This window comes from Daucus carota, chromosome 2, assembly GCF_001625215.2.
Source record: "Daucus carota subsp. sativus chromosome 2, DH1 v3.0, whole genome shotgun sequence".
In the NCBI taxonomy this organism is placed as follows: Eukaryota; Viridiplantae; Streptophyta; class Magnoliopsida; order Apiales; family Apiaceae; genus Daucus; species Daucus carota.
Window position 1 is genome coordinate 41,064,111 of NC_030382.2, and position 17,011 is coordinate 41,081,121.

At 34.9% G+C, this 17,011-nt stretch overlaps 1 protein-coding gene across 5 annotated transcripts; it reads right to left on the minus strand.

The window, feature by feature from the left end:
- Positions 1 to 1,508: 1,508 nt before the first annotated feature.
- On the minus strand, positions 1,509 to 16,785 carry LOC108210030 (kinesin-like protein KIN-UB). 5 transcript variants are annotated; one of them, XM_017381269.2, is made up of 23 exons: positions 16,264 to 16,777; positions 15,026 to 15,126; positions 14,714 to 14,836; positions 14,001 to 14,186; positions 13,106 to 13,327; positions 12,783 to 12,945; positions 12,130 to 12,279; positions 11,255 to 11,343; positions 10,138 to 10,350; positions 9,846 to 9,980; positions 9,572 to 9,706; positions 8,372 to 8,719; positions 7,884 to 8,057; positions 7,013 to 7,138; positions 6,536 to 6,661; positions 6,244 to 6,372; positions 6,047 to 6,170; positions 5,791 to 5,883; positions 4,807 to 4,932; positions 4,486 to 4,611; positions 4,044 to 4,187; positions 3,849 to 3,977; positions 1,509 to 1,791 (listed from the first exon to the last, which is right to left on the minus strand). In XM_017381269.2, the coding sequence occupies exons 1-23, from the start codon at positions 16,481 to 16,483 to the stop codon at positions 1,652 to 1,654; spliced, it is 3,522 nt and encodes a 1,173-aa protein (XP_017236758.1). In that variant the 5' UTR covers positions 16,484 to 16,777; the 3' UTR covers positions 1,509 to 1,651. The 5 variants fall into 5 exon arrangements, with proteins under 5 accessions (XP_017236758.1, XP_017236759.1, XP_017236760.1 ...); XM_017381270.2 differs by having other exon boundaries at positions 7,884 to 8,054; positions 16,264 to 16,775; XM_017381271.2 differs by lacking the exon at positions 9,846 to 9,980 and having other exon boundaries at positions 16,264 to 16,779.
- Positions 16,786 to 17,011: the final 226 nt, after the last annotated feature.

Below are 17,011 nucleotides of genomic sequence, written 5' to 3' on the forward strand. Positions count from 1 at the left end.
GACATTTTTTGCATGTTAAGTTCTGCGACAGAACCCAACTAATGCTGGAAATAAGGTAAGGGTTCTGTGCGTTCTATCTCTAGTGGTTCTCTCTTGAACATGACCCTGAGAAACTCATCTTCCAGTCAAGCATTTTATAAATAACATTCACGCTCAATCCATCCGAGTTCATTTGCACCTCATTAAGGTTTTATATACGTTCAAGATTTTTTTTAGGTCATTCTTCATCCTTAAATGCTCATCTTGAGATTCATTCGTAACTTTTCTCATCGTCTTTTCTCATGAAAAACAATCAAACGATATTTTGAAAATAATGTATATACAAATACAAGAAAGCACAAGTACCCATTTTAAGCATTCTCGTTGAATTAGTGATACTATCTTTATCATGGTCCGGTGGATATGAGCTATGACCAGAATCACGATTTTCATGCTAAATTTCATCATTAAATCAAGATCCCCGCTAACAATCAAGAAGCAAAAACAAACCCCTCACGGAAACAAGCCGAGAACCGAAATAAAAAAAAGTTGAAAACAAATGAAAACAAAACAACTAAGATTGCTTAGCGAAAAAACAACAACTAAGATTTGATGGTCGAAGGCACAAGGTAAGCGATTAACTCTCAAATTCGATAAACTCCGCTTGAACCGGAGAAAAAAGTAAATCAAAAACTCCGATGATATAGATATAGAAAAAGAAACCAAACCTAATCACAAGGATAGATTTTCTTCCCCGAAGAGGAAGATTATTGAAAAAAAACAAATTAAAATTTTTTAAGGTTTTTCACCGATGAAAGTCGATGAAAGCTCATGAGATATCAGAGACCAATGCTCGAGCAGAAAGAGAATTTTAGGATTTTTTTTTCATGGAGATGTTCTAGCAATCATAACTTATTAAGTATAAAATAATATTTATTACTATAAAAAACATTTTATGCAAGAAAGTAATACATATCCATATAAAATGCACGTATGTCTTTTTGATAATTTTATTAAGAAAACATATTAAGGCTATGCAATTAGAGAATAAGTATGTAAAATATTATAGACTATAGTTTTTAACATCAAAAGTGTCCATATATTTGGTTGAGTAATATTAGTTTTTGTAAAAGAGAAACAAAGGTATAATTTAAAACTGAATCATTTTTATTTTTCTTGTGGATGACCATCCAACAAAATTATTTGTAAACTGTATATGAAATCAATAATGATTTATATTTTCCAAAACTAAAAACTTATTTGTGGTAAAAGAATACTTGTTTTTATAAAAAGTACATATTTTTTTAAATAATAAATATCGAACAAATATTAAAAAAATGAATCTTTTTGTGAAAATAAGTCTGCAAGTAATGATTTGCCAAACAACACCATACCTTTTTGTATAAACAAAAAAAAACTTTCAATTATTTAATTTATGAATAATCTTCAGTAACATTTATTTCTCCCCTCACATTATATCATAATTTAGCGACAAATAGCTCCAAAGTTAGTAGTGCTGTAACGACAAATAAGTTTAAGCTAACACATTTTATCCTACATACTGCACATTTTTTGCTGAAATTTCTAAGAATGAAAATCTATTGTTCAGGTGTCATAACATGTATGATCATTTGCTCTAATATAACTTACTGCTCTAGATGTTACATTGGGATTATGTATGTGCTTGAAACATTATATTGTATCTTAATGTCTTTGTTGCTAAGTTGCGGATATCTTCTCTGCTGGATTCTGTTGATATTCGTACAAGTTCCTTCAACCCTCCGGAGGATATAAGATCTTTGGCATTGTCCACTGCAATTATATAGATTTATTAGTACTTTGCAACTCAGACAAATCTATGATCAACAATAATGCTAAAATAATGATTAATGATCCATGTAATGGAATAAAATTCCAGGGAATTTGCAAGAATACCAATGTTTTCAAGCTTATTTTCAAAAATACGGTTAAAGATGCATATGAGGTTCAACACTAGTTGGAGGCAGTTGTTTTTCAGGTTGCAATTGCAGTTGCATATATGGTTGCACCGTATTTTTGAAGAAAAAAATTGCAACTTAGATATATTTGAAAGAGGCCCTAAAATTAATTATGTGAAGCCTAATATGAAAATAATACTTCCTAGTTTAGAAAAGGAGATGAGATAATCAAGTAACTGAACATAGCATGTGCATCAAGTAACTGTTAGAATTTACGTGTGAAATAAATTCCAACAAAAATATATTATCAGATCAACACCTTTCAAAAAAAAGGCTTGCTCTGCCATAGAAAAAAAAGGGGAAAACAAAGTATATTAAGTAATGGTCTGCTCCATCTAAAATCCACAATCTTGCTACCTCCCTGTTAGTCTTTTACCCGGCATAATTTAGAAGTGTGAAGGTTGAAAGGTTGGGCTAGTTTTTGGTGATGAAGTGAAAATCTCTAAATGGTAGAGATCGAATTTGGACGCCTAGAATGTCAGCTTATTGATGTTGCGGATGATATTTGCACCACAGGGAGGGTGAAACTCCCGTGTTGAGTCGACTTGGACTGAGCATTTTCGGCCCAAAACATGTTTTGGGGATGATTCTTACACTAGGCTTGGTTACTAAGATATGTACATGGTGGTGAATTAGCTAGGTTTATCAAGAGATATTGCGCCCATTTGTTTAAGAGAAGCATAAGCTCTTCTAACTTCTGATTTTCTTGACCTGTTTGTGTAAATAAGTAGAAGCACTTTTAAGAAGTTGAGAAGGTTAGCTTTTCTCTCACAGCTTCTATTTCTTTTCCAAACACTTTATTAACTTATTTACTTCTCACTCTGATCCACTTCTTTACTTAAAGCAAGAAGTCACTTTTTTTAAACTTGTCCAAACAGCCTCATTATATAGATACACAATACACACACACATACATACATATATATATATATGTGTGTGTGTGTGTGTGTGGGGGTCGCGCTCAAGAGAGAACCCATTCTTAAAATAGAACCTTAGAACCACTAAAGTTCTGCTGCACAACACTACATTTTAAATAATAATTTCAAAACATAATATATAAACACAACATTTTTTGCATGTGCAGTTCTGCTGCAGAACCCTTATTAATACTAGAAGGTTCTAAGGGTTCTTAGGCTAAGGGTTTTAAGAGGAACATGACCTTGTATGTATGTATGTATGTACAAAGTAAAAAGGCTCTGTCACTTGGCCAACAAAAACTTCGTCTTTGTGTTTTTGATTTGCTTGGTGCTTTATAATTATTGCTTGGGTTTTAAGCTTATAACTTGTGGTGGGAGAACTCAGTGTGAGTTTTACGTGATAATTCTTCTCTTTGGATTTTAATACACAGCATTGAGGTTTATCCCTCATTTGGGACTCAACAAAACATTTTAATGAGGGAATACTTCAGTAAATTGTACCCCTTCACACTGGAATGAAATCCCCTGCACCAAATATGCATTTTTTTCATATGACCAAAATTGTACCCCTTTCGCACTGGAATAAGATCCCCTGCACCAAATCTGTAGTTTTTCATATGACCAACTTCTTTCATCATTTAAATGAAGAAAATAGGCGGAGAGGTGCAGGGGGGAGGACAATTGCAAACATTGCGAAAGTGAAGAAATTGTAGGGGCTTGTAGTGTGTGTGTGTGTGGGGGGGGGGGGGGTGAAGGCTCATTCTTTAGCTTTAGGGAAGGAAAGGATACCATCTGAGCGAAGGTGGGAGATCTCTTAGGTGGTAATTAATTATGAGGTGAGTACTTGATGTTTAAATAGGTGAGCAGATTCTAAAGGTGATATTGGCCCTAGGCATATTTATACCTCTATTATGCATAAAAGCACTTCACATTGCAATAAAGAAATATTGTTTACCATTTTGCGCTAAATGGCAAAGAGCAAGTTCGATGTGACGCCGCGTCGAAGTTGAGGCAATATTCGAATTGGAAATCAGCCATTCAAGAACAGCATCTTCTATTAAAAGGGAGCGGCCTTTCCTGAGGCCTACAATTGGTAATGTTAGTCTGGGAAACTAATTAATAAGTCTGATCCAGATATATTTTTACGAACCTTGATTAATCCCTCGAGATTCGCATTTAGCAAAGTTAGCAATTCCTCTGGCAACCTGTGCAATGACATCACTGTTCCCAGATCTAACCATTCCAAGGAGTGCTTTAATGCCCCCTTCCTCTCTCAACAAAACATGCAACTTCTCTGTCAACAAGGCAAATAAAGCTGCATCAATTCTAAGAAGTTGCATACATCCTACGGAGAAAAATGAATTGTGCCTCACATTACGTTACTAACATAATATGTACAACATATATCTTGTTGTACTCTTCACAGAATCAACCAGTAACTGCTACAACAATTACGAAATCAGGACACCCAGGCAGGTGTCAAGTAAAAATGAAATTGACCCCTTTGTAAGCAAAAAACCCAGTAACTAAGGTAATCATGAAAAAAGGAAACTCGAAGCAAATTGCCCAGTTCATAACAATCCTGAGCTTACCATTTCCGCACAGGTTTGCAATTGCTCCAGCCACCATTCTGAGAGTTTGGGGATCATCTGTTCGGGATGCTGTATTTGCTAGTAGTCGAGCACCTCCTTTACTTGTAATTAGGCTTTGATTTTTCTCTAAAATTATAAGCAAAAGTTCAGATCCCCAGATATTGTGCCAAAATAATGAGCATTACATAATTTACTAGAACTATAATGTCAAAAGGTCTGCATACCAAGGCCAGATGGAAGGACAATAATAATGTACCATGTTCAAATTATTGAGAGTATCACGATAGTATATGGATGTAAGAAATACGGAAACATGAATACCATTCATTGCCAAATTTGCAACTGCCCCTGAAGCCACCCTAAGTATTGTCGTGTTGTGGGATGACCGTAACAACATAAGCAGTGCATCTAGACCTCCTTCCTCGACAATCTTTTCCTGATTCACATCTAAATTTAAATATATTATGTCACATAGGTTTTTATCAATGAACATTACAACAGTGTTTTCCTTTAGAATGAGAGAATAGCAGTTAGCAATATCTGTTGATATGACATATTTTCAGCTGTAAATGCTGAGCATATCAGTTCTTACCAAAATGGCAAGAACAATTCCATATGTGAAATCAAGTAAAACGAACAATGTCATTGCTTTTAATATAGATTGCTTATTATCTTAGAGCACTGAAAGCATTAGCAACGCAATGACCTCAAATTTGAGGGTATCATGTATGTAATATGTATTTACATAAAGACATAGTCGCTTTTTCTGTCTCAATAGTAACTAAGAATTACAGCTCATACTGGAAGACCAATTAGAAAATATTTTTATTGTTTGTTTCGTATCAAGTAAAGATGGATAAGAGGCTCAACAAGGGTGTGTTTTGTGGCAACTGACAAACATATGGAGTAGAAAATTAATAGGTTAGTGTGAATGTTAGAGAAATACATGGTCTATCGATACATAATTCTTTCTATTGATGGCAAGTATGATATAACATGCAATGGAAAGATTCACAAATGCTTGATAAACTCTTCATGCAAATCTCAAGGCATGCTTAAACTCTTATTTATTAGGATTTTCATAAAAGGCTGACAAACTCTTCATGCTAAGATTAAAGTGTGTTTTAACTCTCTTTTTTGTTAGCATTCACAAGAAATGGTACTAAGCTGAATGAAGTAAAGATAAATGCATTATGCATTCCAGATTATTATCAAAACAAGATTATCAATTAATTAGGTTACCTTGAACACATCCCAAAACACGTAAACTATGGCATATAGAGATAATAGTAGATAGCTATTTACCTTCAGCAGCAAGATTGGCTATGACCTTAACAGCATGAATTTGCACATCAATGTCACTAGATGTCAACAGCGCCAGTATCTTTTGAAGCCCCACTGGAAAACAAACCAATATATGCTCAATTACTTAAAAAAACAAATCTGAGCTTATTCACATGGTTAGTGGGCATGATAGTATGATACAGATTTAAAAAAATGTTCTTAGCTATTTCAAACATCAAATGGAAAAATAAATATAGATTAGCAGTAAAATTCTTGCCTTCTTCACATATTTTTGCGATGGTGGTTCTTTGCCCGGAGAATATATCTCTAGATACATTGTTTGATTTTTGTAAAGCTGAAGATCCTTTAGCTATGTTTTCTTTCATATATGATCTCTTATCCTGTGTACCATTCACATTGAACAAGTTAGGACCATGAAACACTGATATTAATGAGTTTCTGTGGAATCCATACCTCATATTCATCTTCACTTTCAGGGACAACCTTCTTCAAAACATCAAGCTCGTGTTCAACAGTCTTCCTTCGTCTTTCCTCGGCAGCAAGTGCTTGCTTCGTGACACAGAGTTCGTCATTCACCTTGTCCTAAATATTACAATGTTAAATGAGAGGGTGAAAAGAAACCTAGACAATTATATTTTCACTCTTCCAATGATAATTCTATGTAACACTAGCTATAACTTTTTTGAAGCTTTAACAGTGGGGAAATCATGCAGCAAAGGTATTAAACTTCAACTCCAAAACTCACCTTCTCAGACAACAAAATTTTGTGTTCTGATTTCAAGGATTGCAGTTCATTTACTGTTACTTCATGAAGTTGAGACATCTCTTGCAATTTCCTTTTGAGGCTGTCAATATCATCCTTCTCTTTAATCTGCAATTAAAAGGATGGAAAGAAACCTAAATGTGATTAATAGTTAAATAGAAAAAGTATTTTCTTGGCATTATTTAATACTGTGTACATTATCACGAACCAAACCAGTAGTGTAAATATAACTATACGAAGAAATGCAGTACGGTGTGTTTCAATAGAAGGGTCAAGTCAACTAAAAAGGGGAGGGGCCTTACTTTGAAGAACATTCATTTTCCGGATTCAGGAAATTTAACAATATTACTAAAATAAATTTGCTTTTGCAATTGTAAGGATCCACATAATTCACATTGACACACATACAAGAGATAGTGGTGTGAGCATAGCTGTTCCAAATTCTGATTCCAAACATACCTTGTCAGATAATAGATCCTTGTAGTCTGATTTTAAGGACTGAAGTTCATCTAAAGTTACATCATGCAGCTGTGACACCTCTTGTATTCTCCTTCTGAGGTCGCCTATTTCCTTTTTCTCGGAAATCTGCGATGCAAAAAATCGACACTTTGAAGGTGAATATATCAATTGCTAAAAAAATGTTATTTCCTTGCACTACGGATTAAAGCAATCAAAGGTAATAAAGGATGGAATCACCAGGCAAAACTACACTTATCTCCACTAGGCAAGTTTTCAACTGTTTTCAAAATTATTCAACACTGCAATTTAGTGTTTGCTTACATCGTATTACAGTATAACACATAGATTTGGGACATATGATGACATTGTGGCGCCATATATACTAAATGGACCAAAAAGGGAAGTGATGTTGCCACAAAAAAAAAATTAAAAATTAAAAAAAAAAGTCATATTCCACAAGTGAGCTATACCAAAATCAGCATAACATGTTGTGCACTATTACACTTGTGGATATATATGACCTAAAAAAATGAAAGTTAGTGGTTCAGTATAAAGTACAAATACATAAGTGCCTATTGGTGTTGCCATGTTGGATACGTTTAAACCATGAAGTTAATGATACACTGGCATGAGAGCAATGTATGTTTAGCCCATATTCATTGATGATTTTTAGTCAATATGCATATGCACTACTCACCAATCTTCACATTTATTGTTTGCAAAGTGTAGCATTTAATGAAATTACCAAATCCAGGCCTAAATTTGTTAATATAACTATTATCAGAATAAAAACAGCACTGCTGCAGATATCAGATTTAAAAAAATCATACATTAGTGCAATATCTTGAGTTTATATATTTATATACCTTACCTGGATAATAGTTTGATCATCACCGAGTAGTTTCCTTGATGCAACCAACTGTTCCTCTGCAGCTACAGAACGAGCCTTCTCATCATTTACTTGTTGAAATAAGTTTGCTATCTTCTTCTCGTACCTTTGAGTGCTTTCTGCTAGTGCCTTCTGAACTGTATCATGTTCAATCTGCTACAAGGAATGGCAAAGAAAATCAGCTTCACACTTTAAAGTTGCAAAGAGTAGCAAGACAAATGTCATGACATGATGATGACTGATGTAGATGCCACAAGCTGAATGGTAATCCATGTGACAAGAATATATGCTACACTGCGTCCCAATTATTGACGTATTTTTGCCTTGTTATACAAAAAAAAGAACATGCATCTACAAACTTGATTAGAAGAACAAAAGAAGAGACCGAATGAAAATGAATAACTGAAAAGATATAACACATGATATTCAGTATCAATATATAACCAGTAATTACAGTTTTCGAGCTTGACCTTAGTTGACGTTTGATTATCACTTAGGAGTTTCTGCAGTATAATTATTTGTTCTTTAGCACTTTCAGATCGACAGCGCTCATCATCCATTCTTGTCATGAGATCCGATATTTTCATCCTCATCACAACTAACTTCTTTTCAGCACTTTCGGATTGCATACACTTATCTTCCACTTGCATCATTAACTCTGCTATTTTCTTCTCCATCATATATGATTGTTCCTTAAAACGTCTGGAAGATGCATGCTCATCTTCCAATTGCTTTGTCAAGTCCGCTATTTTCTTCTCATAAATCTGGGTAGTCTCTGCAAGTACTTTCCGGTTCATAGAATCTTCAAGCTGGTGTTTCTAAAAATATCCCCAAAAAAAACAGCATTAATATATATGTTATGTCTGGACGGTTTTGCAGTGAAATAGAATCAAACCTTTGGGGAAGTTCTTTAAGCAAGAAACATGAAATAGCCAAAAAGGTATTTAGCATAAAGATGTGGGGATAGGTATATAGTATAAAGATGTGCAAATATACAATGTTCTGAAGTCTGATCCTCTTACTTAAAGTGCAAATTATTATGATGATAACATGTTTTTGTGATGATATACGTGTGTCCATAGAAAAGAATTTGTACTATGATTACTAATGCAAGTAAAAATATCAAAATTTATAAGAGCTCTCTTCAGGAATTCATTTTCTAAACAAATATATTGCTAAAAAATGTTGTTGCCACAAGTTTAAGAATACATAGTTGTCTTAACACAGTACAAAGTTTCCTCATAAATTCATTATCATCTTCTTTTTCTCTTTTCTCACAAGCATAAATCGTGATTTCTTGCATATCCAATTTATAGAAGATTCCTTGCAAACAATCAGAGGGACCTTCACACTACGCTTAATACAATTCCCTATTAGGAATAATATTGTGATCAGTGTATTATAACATAGCATTATCTTTTAAATTTTTGTTAATGACTGCTGTAACAATACATTCTAGAAACACACCATTATACTATGAGGTACTTCTGCAATTAATGCAAGTGCCCAAAGAAAATCATTGCAGTTTATTATCAGGTACTATGTTGTGTTTGCTCTCTCTCTTTTCTATGAGGAACATTCAAACCTCAGGGAGATAGGTCAAAAAATAGAGTAGATATAATGGCCCAGGGGACTCTATTGAAAAAGAAGAAGAAAGTAACTATGTATACCGAGTTATGGTTGAGACTTGTTTTAAGGCGTGCAATATCATCCTGCATCAGAATATTATGCTCTTTCTGTAGACTCAGTTCCGTTAGTATATCTTTCATCTCTGCCTGTAATCGAGAATTCTCTTCTTCAACTATCTGTGAATAGAAGAGATATCATAATTTTGTAAACTAATCCAGAATCAATACTAGATAAACAAAAACACAATTTAAGCACATAAACTTATAGTATACATGTGTAGGAAATGGCATAGAAGTCTTTTACTTTCTTTAGTACCTTTTTAGTTTCAGTTGTCGCTTTTAGTCGTGCAACTTCATTGGAAATTAAATCGTTTTGATCTTTCTGAAGATTGAGTTCTTTTAGCATTTCTTTCATTCCGGATTCTAGACGAATGTTTTCCGACTCTAGTAACTGCAGTCAGAGTCAAAGATCTTATAGTAGTGTAAATGTAAAGAAGAGAATGGCGGTACCCTACTGGCCTACTTCTATCACCTATCATCTTGTGACAAGATATATGTTATGATAAATTAAGCATGAACAATGACACTGGTCAAGGAGAGCAAAGTACCTTAGATCGTGCTACAAAACTACTTTCTGTTTCAGCAAACGAGCTTCTACATTCCTCAAGCTTTCGTTCTAGTTTAATAATGTCATTATCCCTTATCTTCAGCTGTCTATCCATTTCTGCAGTAAGGTGATCAACTTCCTTCTCAAGCTTTCGACATAAGATTTCATAATCAAATTCTTCTTTTAGCTTTACTGTGTTCACTACTTTCATGGCCTGATCGATCAACAAGAAACACACAATCTTTCATAATTAGAGAGAGTGACAAACACTAAAAAAGACATCAATAGAAAGAAAGAAAAGAGATATGCAAGATCAACACATAACCAATCCAAGTTTCAGCAAAACTATGTATCACCAAATGTAAACAGTTCGGAATGCGTGCCTGTAGATTGGCTCAACTTATACTGGCTTTTAGGAGTGTAACCTCTTGCAATTTTATATTTTGCTCTCGTTGCGTAAAATTTCTCATGCTATGATCAAACAATTTAGGGGTATGCTCAGTGACATAACTCAGTACAAAATCATGAAATAAATTTGCTTTCAATTTGCCTGTCTCCCCTGACTGTTAGGGCTAAAGTATGTGCTTGAACCGGAGCAGATAGCAGAAATCTATGTAGCATGAATTGCAAGATATCCTAGCTTGCTTGAATTACTATTTACGAAAAATTATTGCCAGGCATATTTTACATTAAATAAACGGTATGCAAAACTGGAAATACTGTATCAGCAGTCAAAGTGTTCAAGTATTGTATCAGTAATAAAGTTTATGTCTATCAAATTATAGTTTCACAGAGCTATCATGTTGAAATGTATATATAACATTTAGATTAGACTATGCAAGATTATACTTTCACAGGAGCATCATGTTGGGAAAGTATAGATAGTAGATACACACTTGGTTTAGACTTTTGCATATCTGCGAATGACTTCATTTTTCCAACTGGGTCTTTTTATATATATGAATAAAACATATTTTCTTCACTAAACTCTTTGTAACTACATTACTACAAATTTTTTTGAGGAAATTTGTCAGTAAAAATACCTGCAATGCCAAAACTGATATGGAGAACTAAAGTAATGAAGAATATGCTACTATTTGTGTTCAGATTTGGCTCACCCGTTGACCAAACATGATAGTACTTGTGGTTTCTGCATGATGACGAGAAGATGGCCCAATAGTTATGATTAGAGAAGTTCGTGCACTACCTGTTTCATACGAGTTCAATATAGTTCCAACACAGAAAACACAGCACATAAAATTGCTGTCAGCACCATTAGAGAAAATTTACATAGACTAAGTATAATGCAGGTTAGTATTTAGCTATGTTGCTCAGAGGGTACATAGTGTTGAGCATGCCATGAGTGGGAGAATAGGACTCAGTACTTCTATAAATTGGTGACACGGGGACCATGTCCTTACTTGGACATGTCAATAGTAAATGTATATCAATAAGGTTTCGTAGCAAGAATTAGAAATAATACTCATATTTAAAAAGAATTTGGCAGATTAACAAACAAACAAAGATATAATAATTTTATAATGGATCTTCTATTAACAATACACGTCTTTACATCAAGACCAAAGCCTTCTCAATTTCATTTTTCTATCTGCTTATAACTTCATGTCATATCATGTCATCTTTAAATGGACAAAATGCTGTGTCCGAGTATCATGTGAGTACTCAAATAGGTAATCTAATCCAAGATAAGTAGCTACATTGTAATTGTAACGAATTATTAACAATCAAGTTCTCCTTGAAAACAATATATAAAGATAGATCAAACATTCTGCATATGCAATGATATACCTCTGATATAAGTTAGCAAGTGAATGAATACACATGTAAAAAAGGTTATAACAGTGATTTATATCCCAAGACTATTTAAACTTCAACGATGTGGTGATCACATTACGAGTATCAACATAGTGAATCATACTTCACAAAAAGATGATTTGTTTTAGAGAAGTAAGAAAGATCAAAGATGCATCACCTCCAAAAGAATCACGGAGCAATCTTGTGAGTTTAGAATCTCTAGTGGGTATATGAGGACTATTCTCAGCCAATGCATTAATACATTTTCCCAGAGAACTCAGAGAAAGATTGATAAATTTGGTCTCCTCGGCTGTGTGACCTTCACTCCCTGCAATAAGCTATGGAACTATGAACTTGTGGATAACAAATTGGTACAAGAGATGAGCAAAAAATATTCATCTATATGCATATGCATAACTGCTAGGATACAACCAAAAACCTATATGATGGAAAGGAATCTAATGTAGGTCATTTTCATAATCCTAAGAGGAACGTTTTAATGTGTGTCTAAGTGACACGGAGTCTTTTACAAAATCCATACTTTCATCCGGAAAAGGTTTGGCAATGGAAGGGGGAGGGGGGGGGGGGGGGGGGGGATTGTAGTAGTAGGGCCACTATGGGTCAAATCTAGCTATGAAGGTGTTTGATTCTCTCTATTTTATTTGATTTGTGTGGACAACTGTGCTGACTTCATTAAATGAGCATGAATTTCTTTGCACTTTGCAATTGTTCCCTTGGAAGCTATCATATAACCACTAGATAATTTACAAGTTTAATTTATGCAAATCCAAGATAATAGAACAGAAACCGTCCGTATATTGTTAAACGAACCAGATTTATCTAAGCGCTCGGATCCTGCAAGATCAACAATGAGCAGCTTGCTTCTCCTGACAGTAGGTATAGCATGGCTGTTAGATAAGTCATTTCTGCCATCCTTTCGAATAGTAGATGTATCATTTTCCTCGTTCCCTTGGACAGATCTTCTAACATTAATCTGTAAAATAAAACAATTAGATAAAGAGGAACATATAAGGTACGAAGCTTTCAGTGACTATCTACAAAGGTCTGAAACTTTTTTCTATAAAGATTCAAGTATGAATCATCTAAACAATATGGGTATACAGACAAAGTTTGAGATAGAGAGTCAACTGCACCATAAGAATTGCATGACTACGTGAAGATTCTGTGTTCATTTTTGTGTTTGCTGCATGACGATTTGATTCTCCAACTTTCAGTACTTGTAAAAACTGGTCAAGATTTTGAATTCCAACAACTGATGCGCCAGGAGCTGAAACCTCTCCAGTCTTCGGGTCCTCAGCAATTGGAATATTAATCTTCTCTGGTGCAAGTAAATCTTGCACGGATTCCATGTACAGCTGGCAGAACAAATAGGCATGAACAGTTTTTTCATAGGTAAAGCACTTAAGCAGTAGCACACTTAACAAGAAAATCATATTGAACTGACTAATAATATATGTAACCAACTAGTTGTACATAGTGACATTGCATGAATGCACTAAATATACAGAGGTACTTTTTTGCAGCATATTACACAAAATGACAAAAGTGATCAAGAGTGAACTTGTGTGTTCCAGACAGTTGCAAGAGACGAGCAAAACAAGAATGTGAGAAGTTAAGGGCATATCTATATGATACAAGTAATACTTATCACCTGAGTAAAATTAAGAATACATATTAAAAGTTAACAGATAACTTACATGATAACTACATGTGTTACGTCATAATTCTATCTTCGGACTCTGCAGATTCATTAATTGCTTAAAAAGCAAGGTACTGTAAACTAAGAAATAAGCAAAATTTTGACAAAGGTTAACTACTAATTTGAGTTAAAAAAACGTAATTTATCTTTTTGTAGTAATATCTGTTTATTAATGTCATAAGGAACATTACTGTGCTTTAGATGGTAAACAATTTTATTTTTAATTATTTTCTCAATATCTCATCATCCTAGTACAATTTACCCACATCCACAGGGACCTCAATCCCCAAGAAAACTATAAATATAAAAATTGAAGCTACTTGTCAGACCTGCAAGTAGGATATTTCCAAATTATCAGATGCTGCTGATGTATTTGCAATCATATCCTCTAAAGCTCTAACCATAATACCACGTTCAGATGCGTCATCTTCACCTAGCCTACCGAGTGTGTAAGTCTTGCCGGTACCTGTTTGACCGTAAGCCATAATTGTCCCATTATACCCGTCTAACACACTCTGCAAAATATATTCAAATTGACTGTAGGTAATCAAACAGCAGCCAACAGTTACCCACATTAAGTATCTTTCATAAAGATTAAGACCAGACAAATATTGCATTGGACCATCCAATGAAACACAACTTCTTCAGAATAAAATGACTACTGCTCAAGTAAGTGGTGAACTTTGTACTAGGCCAATTGAGAAGCAAAAGGGAGAATGTCTGTGAAGCATAGTAGAATGTACTGTGAAAGTACATCAACAATAAAATAAGGGGTCACTATATATGTGTGTGTGTGTGTGTGTGTGTGAATAACTGAACTTGCAAACTACACCAATTCAAGTAACTAGGTAAGCATTATCTTTATAAACATAGAGTTCAAAGGCATTGTTAGATTATAATTTATTTACTTGTTAAAAAACACAGCCCGGAGATGATTATGAATTACTATTGTAACTTCAGAATTCTCATTTATAAATCAGAACTCCAAAGGTGGATGTTGAACTAATCTTAAAATTCTGAATAAGTTTTACTAATATTCTACCTCAACCACTGGTTTTGCTACTACTTCATATATACGTCTTTGTGAAGCACCTCCGGAGAACACTTCATCAAATCTATAGGCCTCTGAACTCCAGTTATTTTTTCTTAGCTTCAACTTCTTCAGCTGCACGAGGTGAAAAAGATATCTTCATTCTATGTTGCGTGAAGTACACATATCTACATGTGCCAGAATATACGCTATAAAGAAGAGCTGGTTCACCGTAACAGAGCAGTATCTTGCAGGGAACTAAAAGCAGAACAACTTTTAGGTATAAAAATACATTAGAAGCAATTGATAGTTATTGCAAGTCACCTCTGGCTGAATCTCAACACAATCAGAAAAATCTGCATCTGAAACAAGATCCTCTGCTGTTCTGGGACGAAGTCTAACAGCAACACGGACTCTTCCATTTTCTGTATCAAAGATAAATTTAGGTTTTTTATATTTATATTATTTGATCGAATGACACAACTCTGACTTATAACTATGAATACTCCAAATCGGACATATAACATAAAACCTAAAAAAGGGAAAAGACAAAACATCTAATTTAGCCTTTATTCATAACAATTGATCTTCTTATGGTCCACACAGGCAAATAAATTATGTGTCTGTCGAAGACAAATATGCCAGAGTCTCGAATCAATTGAAGTGCCCTTTTTCATCTTGCACCTGTCGATGATCGACAGAGGAATAAGCACGGAGTTTCAGGGCCAGACAAACTCCTCCAAGAGTGCTCATCCTGTCATCCATAAACCGGTTACTGGTACAATAACGTAAAGACGTGTTAACGGGATTGATCTGCAACATGATGGTGCTCCTCAAAGTAAGGAATTACATCAACTAATCATGTAGATCAACCCCCCAAGAAGATAACAAATATATGTGATTACTCAGGTGTAGATGAATTGGCCCTTCTGCCAGTCTGTCACCCCACCAATCATTTATACATACTGTACCATATAGGGACAGAACATAATACACAACTCATACAATTTTAGAATTACAAGCATAACCACAAAGGTGTGTAATATCATTTCACAGAAATCAGTTCCTCGGCCATCGCAACAAATAGAATTTTAATTCAATGGCTTCAAAGCATTCAATGTATATAAGTAAACCCCTAAATTCAACCAAAGTTGACAGATTAATTAGGAGTCACATCATCATCACCGTCAACACTTAAAAAAAAATTAAAAATAAAATAAGAATTTTGACTGGTGCATTTCATCAGTAAATATTCAACATCACTAAACCAAAATGCCAATACACTTGATTAGATGAAATTCACACACTCACACACATTGGTGCAATTAATTAGGCTAGCCTACGCTTGAGTCCTGCCCGATTTCCAACAATTAAACTAGACACTACACACATTTAGCGGGAGAGAGGGGAGGGAGGGAGAGGGGAGTGAGAGAGGGAGAGAGAGAGAGGGGGGAGAGAGAGAGAGGGAGAGAGAGAGGGAGGGAGGGAGGGAGGGAGAGAGAGAGAGAGAGAGAGAGGGAGGGAGGGAGGGAGAGAGAGAGCGAGAGAGAGAGAGATGAGACCTGGGTCATTGAGTGACGGAGAGCGAGAGCGAGAACTGGGAGTGACAGAACGTCTAGACGATTGAGGAAGTTTCGAACGCGTAGAATTACTAGCACTCCCATTCCCATTACTATTATGATTACTATTTCCACCACTTCTACTACCAGAAGAACTCGAAGGAGGAGGAGGGGGAGGCGGTAATGATTGTTTAGTGTGCGAAGAACTTCTCATTGCCGCCATCACAATCTCTCTACACCCAACAGTACAGAGCTCTCCCAAGGCCGCGGGTGTTATTCATACAAAAGCTGAGTTCCAAGATTTCGTAAAATAATAATAAAATTATTACAAATATATAATTACATAAAACAAATTAATGTAGAGAGAGAGGAGAGGAATGAGGCCGGCACGATTGGAAGAAGAAGAAACAAGAAGATATGCTGTCCGAGTAAAATAAGATGCAGGGGGTGTTCGAATAGCAAGTACAATTATTACATAATTAACCTAAGATATGCATATAGACACACACGTTTTGACAGATGGAGAGAGTACATTCACCCCTCTTCTCACTTTTAGACGTTTCCCGCTCCTGCCGCTGTCCTTTCTTTTTCGCCATGACTATTTTTCACTGTACACTAGTTGAAGGGTACCGTTGGACATTTTATTTTATTTTAAATTTTTTATTTAGTCCTACTCCTCTTGTTCCGTTCAGGGTTAAATGGTGTTTTGATCACTCAACAGACCGGCATTTGTAATTGGATTATCTAACTC